This window comes from Otolemur garnettii, unplaced genomic scaffold (genome assembly GCF_000181295.1).
Source record: "Otolemur garnettii isolate 467f Iridium unplaced genomic scaffold, OtoGar3 scaffold00001, whole genome shotgun sequence".
Classification (NCBI taxonomy): Eukaryota; Metazoa; Chordata; class Mammalia; order Primates; family Galagidae; genus Otolemur; species Otolemur garnettii.
The window spans coordinates 72,488,516-72,502,725 of record NW_003852396.1 but is presented as its reverse complement, the minus strand read 5'-3'; the positions used below and the strand labels follow the sequence as shown (position 1 = coordinate 72,502,725).

General features: G+C 54.2%; 2 protein-coding genes across 3 annotated transcripts in view; both read left to right on the top strand.

The window, feature by feature from the left end:
• The window catches only part of SPI1 (Spi-1 proto-oncogene), an 18,845-nt gene extending 14,105 nt beyond the window's left edge, over positions 1–4,740 (top strand). For both annotated transcript variants that reach the window (XM_012801284.2, XM_023509641.1), the window contains exons 3-5: positions 2,384–2,571; positions 3,319–3,481; positions 4,123–4,740. In XM_012801284.2, coding sequence (XP_012656738.1) covers positions 2,384–2,571; positions 3,319–3,481; positions 4,123–4,442 — 671 coding nt within the window. In that variant the 3' untranslated portion in view covers positions 4,443–4,740. The remainder of the gene's footprint in view (positions 1–2,383; positions 2,572–3,318; positions 3,482–4,122) is intronic.
• Positions 4,741–7,351: 2,611 nt separating this feature from the next.
• Positions 7,352–14,210, top strand: part of MYBPC3 (myosin binding protein C, cardiac) — a 17,701-nt gene continuing 10,842 nt past the window's right edge. The window contains exons 1-11 of the mRNA XM_023510094.1: positions 7,352–7,376; positions 8,482–8,748; positions 9,933–10,058; positions 10,127–10,234; positions 10,329–10,477; positions 11,314–11,431; positions 11,696–11,744; positions 11,906–11,935; positions 12,107–12,160; positions 13,044–13,061; positions 13,330–13,493. Of these exons, the coding sequence (XP_023365862.1) occupies positions 7,352–7,376; positions 8,482–8,748; positions 9,933–10,058; positions 10,127–10,234; positions 10,329–10,477; positions 11,314–11,431; positions 11,696–11,744; positions 11,906–11,935; positions 12,107–12,160; positions 13,044–13,061; positions 13,330–13,493 (1,108 nt within the window). The remainder of the gene's footprint in view (positions 7,377–8,481; positions 8,749–9,932; positions 10,059–10,126; positions 10,235–10,328; positions 10,478–11,313; positions 11,432–11,695; positions 11,745–11,905; positions 11,936–12,106; positions 12,161–13,043; positions 13,062–13,329; positions 13,494–14,210) is intronic.

The following is a 14,210-nucleotide window of genomic DNA, read 5'->3' as shown; positions in this document are numbered from 1 at the left end:
GTATACGGGGCTGACTCCCTACTCCTTTCAGCCACAGGCGCCACCCGAGTCTGAGAGTTCTTTAAGGAGCTAGGATTCATCCATTCGTTCATTCGTTTAGGAAATGTTTGTTGTGCAGCTACTGTATTCTTTTTTTGTGTGTGAGAAAGGGTCTTGCTGTGTTGTCCAGGATCAACTGCAATGTTGTGATCACAGCTCACTGAGGTCATGAACCACTGGGCTCAAGTAATCCTCCTGCTTTAGCCTCCCAAGGAGCTGAGACTATAGCCACCACACCTGGATAATTGTTTCTAAAATTTTGTGTAGAGACAGGGTCTTGCTGTATTGCCCAGGCTGGTCTTTGAATTCCTGGTGGCTACTATATTTAGGCATTGGGGAAAATACTCTAAAAATAGCCAGGCATTGTAGTAGGCACCTGTAGTCCCAGGTACTTGGGAAGCTGAGGCAAGAGAATCACTTGAGCCCAAGTGGTTGAGCCTAAGAGTGTGAGGTTGCTGTGAAATGTGATGCCATGGCACTCTACTGAGGGTGACAAAATGAGACTCTGTCTCAAAAAAAAAAAAAAAAAGTGTCTGCTGTATGCTCAAGTACTAATCCAAGCTCTCTAGAATAAAATATTAAAGGTAGGGCGGCGCCTGTGGCTCAAAGGAGTAGGGCGCTGGCCCCATATGCCAGAGGTGGTAGGTTCAAACCCAGCCCCAGCCAAAAACTGCAAAAAAAAAAAAAAAAAAATATATATATATATATATATGTGTATGTGTGTGTATTATATATATATAACATATATATATTAAAGGTAATAATGATCATGATAATAGCTAACGTTTATGGAGTCTTACTTTGTGCCAGGTTCTAGTCTAAGCACTTTGCAGGCATTACATTAGTTCATTTACTCCTCACAACGAAACTCTGAGATGGGTCTAATTATTGGCCCCATTTAACAGATAAAAAAACTGAGGCTTAGAGAAATAGAATGACCGGCCAACCATCACACAGTGGTAAATGGCAAGGTGAGGACTCAAACCCAGCTTTGCCTGATGCCCAGTCGTGTGCTTTCTCTCTTCTGCACCCTGTGGCTTCCAGAGACGGGAGTCTGAGTAGCCTGGGTTGTAGGTTCATATGATATCACACTGGGACAGGGCCTCAGTAACTACCCAGCTTCATCTCTGACTTTTAGAGTGGGGGATCAGAGGCTCAAGGGAAATAATCTCTTGTCTGGGGTCACACAGCAAATATACCACTAAATATGTTTAGAAGGAAGTCCTCTGATATTCAGAGCTAAACACACGCGTTGTTTTTCTGGGATGTGTTTGTGTTTGTATGAGAAAGAGAGTAAGAGGGAGGCAGCAGACCTGTGCACACAGGTGTCCCAGAGACACTTTCCAGGCCTGGCATCTCACACACTCCCTCTTGGGGCCACATGAGAAAATCCTTCTTGTCACTTTATCACCACCCTTTCTTTGGGACCCCAAGTTGTGCCCAGGAAGTCCCTCAGACATGAGGTAGTTTTTGTTCCTGGAAAAGGTGCCCAGAGAAACCGTACTAAAGATCTCCCCTAGTCTTAAGACAGGGCTTCCAGTGGCATGCAGCCATTCCTCAGACTTGAGTCTACCCTACCGCAGACTCCAAAGGCACCCACAGGGGGTTTCCAGGAAAGTTTTGGGCCTGGCAACCTCCCTGGGACACAGGTGTGGCTGCCCAAGGTCATGCCTTTGAAGAGGAAGCACCCCATGTGTCTGTCCAAGTTCTGGTGTATGAGGAATGTCAGTCCTGTGACTCTGCTGTCACACCTTGACCATGTGACAAGGTTGTGTGTGTGTGTGTGACTGTGGGCAGCCAGGAAGCTCAGAAACCTGTAGGAAGTCTTCAGAGCAGGGAAGGGAATCAGTTTTCCCCGAGGGCCTTCTCTGGGCCTAGGAGATTTTACAAATGTGAAATTGTTTGTATCTTCCCAATAACTATCATCTCCATTTTACAGGTGAGAGAGGTCAGTGCCTGTGCCTGAGGTCACATAGCAAGCAAATGGCAGAGCCAGGATTCAGATTGTTGGTCCTCGTGACCATCTGGGAAACAGGATAGAATGGTTGTTGAGCACACAGGAAGTGCTTTGGACCCGAGTCCAGCTCTGCCACTGATGAGGCCTTTGACTTTGGGAATGTTATGTAGCCTTTTCAAGCCTCAGTGGCCTCACCTATAAAATGGGGTGGCAATGGAACACCATGGGTGATGAGCACTAACTGTCATGATTAATGTAAACTTTCAGCTCAGCCTGGCATTAGGTAGAGGCCTATAGGCCCTGGCGTTATTATTTTGTGTTACTATAACCTCTGCCTGCCCTACCCACTCTGTGGCTCACCCCTTACTGCCCGGCTGTCCCCCACAGACCATTACTGGGACTTCCCCCCACACCATGTGCACAGTGATTTCGAGAGCTTCCCCGAGAACCACTTCACGGAGCTGCAGAGTGTGCAGCCCCCTCAGCTGCAGCAGCTCTACCGCCACATGGAGATGGAGCAGATGCATGTCCTCGACACCCCTATGGCGCCACCCCATGCCAGCCTTGGCCACCAGGTGCGTGCCACCATCAGCATGTCCTCCAGGAGCTGCCAGGCCTGTGGTGGGGCCCAGGAGCTTCACAGGAAGCTGACACAGGCTCTTACCCAACCCAGCTTCCTGCCCCACCGTGCCAACGGCGGCCAGAGCCCCAACGGCTGCTGTCTGACCCCCCCCTCTGGCTGCCCTTGTGACCCCACACCCTTTATCTCCTCTGGCCCTGAGGGTGGACAGACCCCAGATAATTCCTGCACCCCCCACAGCGTCCCTGCCCAAATGCCTTGCTGTGGCCCCCGACACTCAGGGATCTGCATCTAGGTCACTGAACACTGACCTCTACTGACCTCTATTGACCCTCCCTCTCCTCATGACCCTAACCCCAATCAGTGACCTCTGCTGACCTCTCCTACCCTTTACCAACCTCCAGGAACCCTTCACTCAGCCATCACCCTGCTTATTAAAAACCCCTCTGCTCCCAACTCCCAGCTCCTTGACACGCCCACCCTGCTCCAAGGCCCACAGGTCTATACAGTACCTTTGTGTCCTGGTGCCAACAGCCCTGGCTCTAAGGCCCTGCTGGGAGGGGTGGTGGGACAGATTTCAGGACCCTCTTCATCACAGCCTGCACCCCTATGTGCAACGACCTAACTGGCCTCCAATTCCCTAGCCTCTCCCCAGTCTCCCATCTGTGCTGGCCCCCACCCAGCCACCCTGGGCTTTGGGCAATTCCTTCCTGAACCCAACCTCCATTTCTCACCTTTCCAGGTCTCCTACCTGCCCCGGATGTGCCTCCCCTACCCGTCCCTGTCCCCAGCCCAGCCCAGCTCAGATGAGGAGGAGGGTGAGCGGCAGAGTCCCCCACTGGAGGTGTCTGATGGCGAGGCGGAGGGCCTGGAGCCTGGGCCTGGGCTCCTCCATGGGGAAACAGGTGGGACTCTTGGTTGGGCCACAGACCTAGCAGCTATGCCCACAGCTGTGTGTGCACATGTGTGTGTTGGCCAGTGTGTGTTTGTAAGGCTGTGATCATCTCAGTGCGTGCACCTGTCTATAAGCATGTGTGCTGTGAGTGGACGTAGTCATCTCTGAAAAGTGTGTGAGGTGTGTGTCTGTACCTCTGTGCTGTGTCTTTGTGTGATTGGGTGTGTGAGTGGGTGTGATCATGTGAGCAGGTAAAGGTGTGGAGGTGTGAGCAGGTGTGAGTATATGAACAGGTATGGGTTTGAGCAGGTGCATGGGTATGAGTGGGTGTGTGCATGTCAGTAGGTGTGGACGTAAGTGGGCTTGAGTGTGTCAGCATGTGTGTGTGAATAGTGTGTGGGTTTGAGTGGGTGTGTGCATGTGAAGGTGTAGTAAGGTGTGAGCATGTGAGCTGGTGTGCGTGTGTGTACATGTGAGCTGTGTGGGCGTGAGTGGGTGTGAGCGGTTGTGTAGAAGTCAGCAGGTGGGTGTGCCCCCGGGGGGAGCTGTCACCCCGCCCCCAACCCACAGCTCTTCGCAGACACCCCCCTTCCCTGGGGTCCCTCAGGAGTCGGGGTGCCCCATGGCCTCCACCCACCCCTCATCCCACAGGCAGCAAGAAGAAGATCCGCCTGTACCAGTTTCTGCTGGACCTGCTGCGCAGCGGCGACATGAAGGACAGCATCTGGTGGGTGGACAAAGACAAGGGCACCTTCCAGTTCTCGTCCAAGCACAAGGAGGCGCTGGCGCACCGCTGGGGCATCCAGAAGGGGAACCGCAAGAAAATGACCTACCAGAAGATGGCGCGCGCGCTGCGCAACTACGGCAAGACGGGCGAGGTGAAGAAGGTGAAGAAGAAGCTCACCTACCAGTTCAGCGGGGAGGTGCTGGGCCGCGGGGCCCTGGCCGAGCGCCGCCACCCGCCCCACTGAGCCCGCGCGCAGCACCTGCGGGGCCGCCGGCCCTCCGGCCCTCCGGCTGGCCGTATAGCATTAAGCCCTCGCCGGCCGGACACAGGGAGGACGCTCCCCGGGCCGGGGCAGGACTGTGGCGGCCGGGCCCCCCCTCACTGCCCGCATCCACCCGACTCTCCCAGTCCCTCCTCACCCCCGCGCTTCACCTCCCTCCAGGACTGCAGTCCCGGCTCCAGAGGTTACCTGGACATCTCCCCCTTCCCACTCTCTCCCGTGAGCCTCCCCCACCCAACCAAGTAAAGTTATTATCAGTTAATCCTCTTGCAACACCGTCTTTTTTAAAATTTGTTGCGCACCTTGTCTGGGCCCAGTGTGCAGCCACATTGCTCTTTTTCTCATTTGTCCATGGGGTATTTATTGAGGACTGTACCCAATGCAGGACCCTGGGGACACACAGTGCCTGCCTGAGCAGGAGTTAGAGTTTGGTGGAAAGAGCAAGTCCTCAGTTGTTGTTAGGGGAATAGAGCATGTTATAAAGCCCTCTATCCACAATTGTTTTCTTTAAAGCCTCAATGAAGCTTAAACGCATAGTCTTGAGGTTACAACCTCCATGATGATGATGGGGATGATGATGACAGCAAGGACACTGGATGTTCTGGTCATTTAGTAAGTGTTTGTAAGTAAGTTGAGATGTGTCTAGTTTCACCCCGTTTTACAGAATGGGAGATGAAGGTTTATAGAAGTCAGATTGTCCAAGATCACACAGCTGGTGAGCGGCTGGGTAGCATCCCACCCCAGGTCTGTTCCTGACAGTGGACGTGAGGCAGGAAGCTTCATTATCTGGAAGAGGATACTCTTTACCATGCCAAGAAACAGGAATTAAGCCCCAAATCCTGTAGACCACAAGTGTTCTCACAAGATGCAAACCTAGTGGGACCTCAGACACATGAATGCCTGGTGTGCAGCCCAGTGTCCTGTGTATGTTGGCTCTGGGACCTCACCCAGAGCTGGGGAGAAGCAGACAAAGATGAGCAGGGAAGCCTGTAAGTATTGAATCTTACTTTGGATGGTAGTAAGAAGTGGCAGCAGACAGCCTGGGAGTGAGGAAACTTCCCCCAAGCAGTCTACAGACCCGAAAGAAGCCAGATTCTGGGACTGTTGTCATAAGGGACAAACACTCTGCACAGGCCCAACCGTGATGCTCCCTGCCCTGCTGCAGGAAGGCTAATTGGTAATAGCTGGCTTTTCTTTTTTTTTTTGAGGCAGAGTCTCACTTTGTTCCCACCAGTAGAGTGCCATGGCATCATTGCTCACAGCAACCTCTAACTCTTGGGCTCAAGCAATTCTCTTGCCTCAGCCTTCCAGGTAGCTGGGACTACCGGCACCCACCACAATGTCTGGCTGTTTTTAGAGGCAGGGTCTTGGTCTGGCTCAGGATGGTCTCCAATCTGCGAGCTCAGGCAATCCACCTGCCTCAGCCTCCTAGAGTTCTAGGATTACAAATGTGAGCCATTGCATCTGGCCCTCAGTGGCTTTTCTTAAAGAAGCCTCAGAAGCAGGTGACATGATTTAAACGTGGTTAAAATGGAAGAAAATAATGAATTTCAGTGTTTAAAGGGATGGTAAGTTTTAACCTCCTGCAAGGACTTGAGTGCAGAATTTCTCCCTTCTTCCAGAAAAGAGGGAGTTAAATGACCTTTCCTGATACTAAGTGTTGCTTGGAGGGAGTCACATATAATTTGTTTCTTTCTTTCTTTTTTTTTTGAAACAGAGTCTCACTATGTTGCCCTGGGTAAAGTGCTGTAGCGTCAAAGCTCACAGAACCTCAAACTCTTGGGCTTAAGCGATTCTCTTGCCTCAGCCTCCCAAGCAGCTGGGTCTGTAGGCACCCACCATAACACCTGGCTATTTTTCTGTTGCAGTTGTTATCGTTGGTTAGCTGGCCTGGGCTGGGTTTGAACCCGCCAGCCTCTGTGTATGTGACTGGTGCCTTAACCAACTGTTGTGACTAGAGGTCACAGGGGGCAGGCAAGAGGTCACAGAGGATTGGTGGAGAGAGTGACGAGAGGATTCAGAACATTCTGGCATTAATCTTTGTGTTGATCCTTGTTACTTTGACAAGAGCCAATTTCTGCGTCTATATTCCTCTTTGGGTATATTTACAGATTTGCCTTCATGCCCTCACCTGCAGGCTCATTTAGCTCTTCCATTTGGGTGACACAAGTCCCCAATATAGCCTCCTCCCCACTTGGCCCTGGACTAAGTCCACCCAGGATTCTACACCTTGAGGTCAGTTCCAGGCCCTGGAGCTGTGATGACACGGGCCAGGTAATAAGAGCAAACATTGATTCAGCATTTTCTACATGCCAGACACTGCCCTAAGCATCTTACTTATAAACCCACTCTAAACATGGAACAGTCCTATGCAGTAGGTGCTACTCTCACCAGCCCCACTTCATAGAGGAGGAAACCAAGGTGCTACAAGATTGAGAGAATGCCCCTGCCAGGACTCAGGGGCAGCCAGGCCCCAGGGTCTGTGGGCACAACCATTGCCCACAATGCTCGCAGGGTGCTCTCCATCTGTTAGCCTTAGGGCTGTGGGCCTAGCACACTCACACCACACAGTTTGCTACCAGACAGACATGTAGGCAGGACTTGGGGGAACCATGATATTCACCAAGGGTTGGGGAGGCAAGCTGGGGGATGGGGACAAGAACCAGTCGGGGACAATGAGGCCCTACCTTCTCCCTGGAGAGACTTCAGCTCTCTGGAATTTGTCTATATTTAGCAGGTGGCTGGGCAGGAGGCAGATAAGCAGACCCTGGGAAGGGGGGAGGTCCCCATATATAGTGGGACAAACAGGACCCCGCTTAGTCCCTCTTTGGGTGGCTGGTGTCTGCTTGGTGCCTGGTGTGACCTCTCTCAAGATGCCTGAGCCAGGGAAGAAGCCAGGTAGCTCCAGGCCTGTGGTTGGGTCTGAGTATGGGTTGGGGGTATCTATAATTGGGGGGAGGGCTAGGAAGAAACTCTTGAGGGGACAGGTAAGGATGAGGCCTCTGAGCCTCACGATAGAGATCCCACCAGGTCCTTTTTAAATTTTCACTTCTTTTTCTCACTCTAATGAGAGAGAGGGTAACTCAAGGTCAAGGGTCACAGAGAGGGGATAGAGCCAAGGCAGGAAGTGCCCAGGGCCATCATCCCATTAGAACACAAGGACCCCTTCCCTGCCCCCATCCCCTCTCCTGCAGCAAGATTCATTGCAGACAGGAGCCTGAGATTACTCTAGACTTGAGCCAAGCTCACTAAGTACCCTCTGGCAAGTCCTTACCTTCTCTGGGTGTTAGTATCCCCATCTGCACAGGGCAAGGTGGTGGAGGGGGTTGGAGGGAGCTTCTTCCAGTTGTAGAAGATCATCTGTTTTGTAAGCCTCTGGCATGTGGCCCCCCAGGTTGAGGGTGACATAGCCCCTCTTCTCTGGGAGGGAACAGTCAGTAGGACCCTGAACCCCAGCCAAGGGCAGAGAAAAATCACAGCCCTGGGTTCTGATCCTGGGCTATGTCCTTACCAAGGTTGTCCAGGGCAGGGATCCAGAGCCCATCCCCCAACCCCCTCCCAGCTTTATCTCAATTGCTCATTCTCAGCCTGAGGCCCTTGAACAAATTTAGCCACATTCCAAGTAGGCAGAGTACCTGCCTCCTGCCAAGGGCCTCCACAGTGGGGGCAGGGAGGCTGGGCTCATCATAGGTGCCCCAGGCAGGGAGGGTGGAATATCTATGGAGCACACCTAACAAAAGTCTTCAGAAGAGGTTAGGACCACAGCACTGGCTCTCCCATCTACTGGCTGTGTGACCTTAGAAAGTCACTTAACCCCTCTAAGCCTTGGTGTCCTCTTCTGAGAAATGGACATAATAATTGCACCACCTCATAGAGCTGGGAATATTACAAGAGATGATTCATAGAAAGTGCTTATTACAGTATTTAATAAGAAGAGGCTGAAAAGAAGGGGGGTGTGCACGGTCCAGCCAGGGGTCGCTGCAGCCTCCATCTGGCCCTCCAGTCTCAGCTTTCAGTAAGAAGCCCCGGTCCATGGAAGTGGCCGCAGGTAGCTCCGCTGTGTTTGAGGCCCAGACAGAGCGAGCAGGAGTGAAGGTGCGCTGGCAGCGGGGCAGCAATGACATTGGAGCCAGTGACAAGTATGGCCTGGCAGCCAAGGGCACACAGCACACGCTGACAGTGCGGGATGTGGGCCTTGCAGACCAGGGGTCCTATGCAGTCATTGCAGGCTCCTCCAAGGTCAAGTTTGACCTCAAGGTCATAGAGGCAGGTAAGATCCTGGTCATCCCTCCCTGAGGTGTGGGATTCTGGAGGAAAAGGCAGCCCAGCCACCTCTCCATCTGTCCAGGACATGGGAGGTGCTTTCACACTTTCTTGCCCTTGTGTTGGCTATGCCCTTGGCTGAAGTAGCCTCCTTGTGGTGTTGTTGTTGTTGTTTTGAGACAGAGTCTAACTATGTCGCCTAGAGTGCTGTGGCGTCACAGCTCACAGCAACCTCAAACTCTTTGGCTTAAGCAATTCTTTAGCCTCAGCCTCCCAAGTAGCTGCGACTACAGGCACCCGCCACAACACCCATCTCTTTTTTTGTTGTAGTTGTCACTGTTGTTCAGCAGGCCCAGGCCGGGTTCAAACCTGTGTATGTGGCTGGAGCTGTAACCACTAAGCTACAGGTGCCAAACCACCTCCTCTTTTTTTTTTCCGGAGACAGAGTCTCACAACCACAAACTCTTGGGTTTAAGCAATTCTCTTGCCTCAGCCTCCCAAGTGGCAGGGACTATAGGTACCCGCCACAAGGCCCAGCTATTTTTTGTTGTAGTTGTCATTGTTGTTTAGCTGGCCCAGGCCAGGTTTGAACCTGCCAGCTTTGGTGTATGTGGCTGGCACCCTTAACCACTGAGCTATGGGCACTGCCCTGTCCATGACCTCTTTGAAGGCCCCCATGCACCTCCCTGGCTTGTTCCAGCCATTGTGCTGGTGGGAAAATTCAAAGATGAACAAGGCACAACTCTACCCTCCCACTGGAGATCTCCCTGGGGGGAGGTAATGACTCCCAACAGAGAGGCAGCTTAGTAGGCTATGTGTGCTGGTGGAGGTGGGGGAGCCCTGGTGGGGTGTGGCTGAGGAGAAGCCCAGCCTAGCCTAGGTGGCTGGCTGTGGCCAGGGCCTGGAGGAGCAGAGCAGGGATGGACCCAGAGCTATCTGGGGCAGACGCACCAGGACGTGGGCACAGGTGGCCCGTGACATTGAGAAGAAAGTGAGATGCAGGCTGGCCCTCGGCTAAGCACAGGCCACCTCTGAAGAACCCACTGCCTGTCTGGCCTGGCAGAGGAAGGACAGACATGGCTACCAGAGTTTCCTCCCAGGCAGTGGGTTCCTGGGGCTGATGTTCAGGAGAGACAGGGTGAGTGTCTTTGGTTAGAGGCAGCACCACAACTCCCACCTGATCCCTTCCAGAAAAGGCAGAGCCTATGCCAGCCTCAGCCCCAGCCCTAGCCCCTGGCCCTGCCAAGACCACTGGAACCCCGGGAGAAGCCCTGGACTCAGCCACTGAGCTGGAAGGAAGTGTCCCAGGTCCTGAAGGTAAGAAGGGCTAGGCAGGGAGAACAGGGGCTGTCCCAGGCATGTCTCCAAGGCCTCTCTGCCCACAGGGTCAAGCTCAGCAGACTACAGCAACTCTGTGCCTGGGTGTCCTGGAACCCCCGAAGACCCCATTGGCCTCTTTGTGATGCGGCCACAGGATGGTGAAGTTACTGTGGGTGAGTACGGGCTGTGCTGTGCCCCAGAGTGGAGTGGGAAGGAAGGCCGCTAGTAGGGTACCCCCAAGCCCAGCCTGTCACCTCTCTCCTGTAGGTGGCAGCATCACCTTCTCAGCCCGGGTGGCTGGGGCTAGTCTCCTGAAACCACCAATCGTCAAGTGGTTCAAGGGCAAGTGGGTGGACCTGAGCAGCAAGGTGGGCCAACACCTACAACTACATGACAGCTATGACCGGGCCAGCAAGGTGGGTCCAGCTAGGGTTGTGGGGACACACGGAGAGGGGACATGGAGAGCTCCTGCAGGCATGAGGCACAGGGAGGCATGGGGGTGCCGTGTGACTAGAGGCACACAGGAGGTGCAAGAAAGGGCCATAGGAGACTAGGGGACAGTGTGGGGGGCAGAATATGGTGAGGCTACAGGGAGGGCAAAGGGGGACACTGGGGACTTGGAGCACTTTATTGTCTCGAGGGGACATAATAAGGCTTGGCACACCCAGGGAGCTCAGGAAGGCTGGGGACACCATGCATAAGCATGAGGGCCTCAGCTACTAAGGTTGTAAAGCCCCCCGATGGCCAGGTATCAGACCTCAAGGGACCCTCGGGGATTGGCCAGAACAATTCCTCATTATACAGAGGAGAAAACCAAACCTTGAGAGGTTAAGTGGCTGCTGGCAGGCCACTCAGACCCAGGCCTAGCATCTTAAGCCTGAAGTCACCTTGTGCTTTGACTCCCAGCCTCTCCTTTTCTGAACCTTCCACAGTCCTGGGCGATGCAAAGGACCTCTGGCAGGGCAAGGCCAATGTGTTGAGCTGTGCACTGCAGGGAAGTGTCTTGTCTTCTGTAGATGCCATTTGCCTTGTAACCATCACAGATTTGTGTCTTATCATGATGCCTGCCAGCAGATGGCAGTCATGGGTCTTGGGAAGGGGCCCCTCTTCTAACTCGTACAGAATCTCTTCATGGATTAACTAAACCCAGAGGGTGAGGCTGATGGGCATTTGTTACCCCCAGTCTCCTTCAGGGGTGAAGAGCCTTGCTTCCTAGCCCGGGTCTCCCCTGACCCCTCTCCAATACACACAGGTCTACCTGTTCGAGCTGCACTTCACTGATGTCCAGGCTGCCTTCGCTGGCGGCTACCGCTGTGAGGTATCCACCAAGGACAAATTTGACAGCTGCAATTTCAACCTCACTGTCCATGGTGAGGAGGGCCCTGATCTCTATCCTGGGCTCCTGAGCTCTGCCTCCTCTTGGGTCCTGGTCCCCCACACCTGGCCCCATTTCCCAATACTAGAAAGCATGCCCAGTGTGCTATCAGTGCTGCCCATATACCCAATGCATGTACATGAGGCTGGGACAGAAGTTAATTGAGACTTCCAGGACTAGGGGAGGCCTCATGATAAGACTTCTCACATGGCCCCCTCTGAAGCCCCCTCCCCCACCTTCTCTCCCACTTTGAACCCAGAGGCTATTGGCCCCGGAGACCTGGACCTCCGAGCAGCTTTCCGCCGCACGTAAGTGGCCGTTTCTCTTTGGGGATTGGGGGAGGACAGTGCTAGAGCCTGAGGCCCTCCGGGTCTGAACTGGGGGAGATGGGAGGGTGGGGCTGAAGTCAGTGGGGGATGGGGAGAGTAAGGTGCCCTGGGCAGGTGAGAAGACTGAGTCTACCCCACAGGAGCATAACTGGAGGTGGTCGACGGATCAGGTACCCCTTCCCCAGCCCCCATCTACACCGCACACAGACCTCTGGGGGTGTGAGATGGGCAGGGAGTCCTGTCTGGCCAGTCTTTCTCCCTCCCACTTCACCATACCCCTGTCCTGCTCCCAAGCCCCTCCAGTCCCTCCACTGCAGCCTCACTGGGGTCCCTCTCTGTAGTGATGGCCATGAGGATGCTGGGATTCTAGACTTTAGCTCACTGCTGAAGAAGAGGTGAGTCCCTGGATGGCAGCTCCTGAGGCAGGTGGTAAGACCCAGTTTCAAACCCAGCACTGAGATGTTCCAGCTGTGTGACCCAGAGCAAGTCTCTGCATCTCCCTGAGCCAGTTTCCTAATCTGTCAAGTGGGTAATCTCAGTTTGGGGAAGAACTAAAGGGCTCTGGGTACATTATATCCTGTGAACAGTCATCCTCACAGTGTCCCCCTAGGCTACCCCACATTGAGTCTGCAATAGCTCACCTTAATAGACTCTGGGGACCCTGAGAAGCTGAGAGGTCCCCAAAGCTGCAGGAATTGTCTACCAGTCTAGCCCAACTGACTTTTGTGTCCTCTGTTCCCTCCCTCCACCTCCCCCAACCCTTGCAGCCCAGAGAGTAAGAAATGGGGCCTGAGTGCTTTGGGGCAGCAGGGCCATGGGGGGTCAGAACTCACCGTTTCAGGATCCTATACCCATCCCTGCCAGGGTTTGATGAGAGACTCAGACAGACCAGGATGAGGGGCCCACTGACTGGGGTGACCTGTGGGTCCTCCCCACAGCGTTCCATGTGTCAGAGCTTAGGAGGATTAAGAAGGGGCAGTATGGGCAGTGCCTGTGGCTCAAAGGAGTAGGGCGCCGGCCCCATATATCGGAGGTGGTGGGTTCAAACCCAGCCCCGGCCAAAAACTGCAAAAAAAAAAAAAAAAAAAAAGGAAGGGACAGTGCACACAGGAATCCTGTACATGCAGGGGGTAAGTGGGCAGGAAGAGGGAGGAGAAGGCCCACGGTGTGTGTGTGTGTGTGTGTGTGTGTGTGTGTGTGTGTGTCTTCCTGAGTCTTCATGGGGAGGTGCTCAGACCTTTAATATGTTCACTGTTCTTTCTACCCCACCTGGAGCAGCAGTTTTCGGATCCCGCGGTGAGTGCCCACCATAGGCCAGCACCCTGGTCACCCCCTAATTCAGCCAAGAACCCCTCCCCAGCCCCAGTGCCCCTTAAGCTTTCTTGGACCCACACCTGGCCAGGGAGCCATGTTGACTCAAGCTGCCCCACCGAAAGGGCAGGGGCGGCTACAACTCCTCGGTCCTGGGGCCAGGAAACCCCACCCCAGGGAAGGAGGGCCCGCAGTCTTGCCCCTGGCCACAGGGTATCCTCTGAGGCCTCTCCACATGGACTGTGGGACACAGGGACTCGAAGCTGGAGGCACCAGCCGAGGACGACGTGTGGGAGCTCCTGCGACAGGCGCCTCCATCCGAGTACGAGCGCATCGCCTTCCAGCATGGCGTCACCGACCTGCGCGGCATGCTCAAGAGGCTGAAGGGCATGAAGCACGACGAGAAGAAGAGCACAGGTTAGCCCTTCCCCCACACGGCACGCGGAGGGCACGGGTTAGCCCCCGGGTCCGTGTACTGGAGCAGGAGTCCAGCTTAGCCCAGGCACACATGGGAAAGAAGAGCCCACGCTAACAACCTCCTTATAGAGGAATGAAAAAAGGCGTGCCCCGGTTAGGCCCTCCCCACACAGGCAGAGAAAGAAGAGCAAAGCTCACCCTCCCTGGCCTGGCAACGCTGGCTTCACAAACACAGCTGAGAGGAGGCATTGTCATGTGGCCGGCCTGGGCTTTAGACCCAGCTCTGCAGCATACCCCTGGAGCTGGAGGCCTGAGGCCAGTAGGCTGTGCCTGTCTTAGCCCTGTTTCCCCCAGTCTTGTAACACGCAGACCATAACACTGGTGTCAGGGATGAGATGAGAGCGACAGCGCTAGGGATAAAGTGCCCACAGGTAGGGGCAGCTGGGAGGAACACAGAAATGCTGGTAAAACAAAGTTGACCCAGATGTGGTGGCTCACACATGTCATTTGGGAGGCTGAGGTGGGGGTATGGGGGGATTGCTTGAGGCCAGGAGTTCAAGACCAGCCTGAATAACATAATGAGACCCCAGCTCAGTGAGTAGGGTGCCAGCCACATACACCGAGGTTGGCAAGTTCAAGCCCAGTCCAGGCCTGTTAAACAATGACAGCTGCAACCAAAAAAATAGCCAGGCATTGTGGCAGGCACGTATAGTCCCA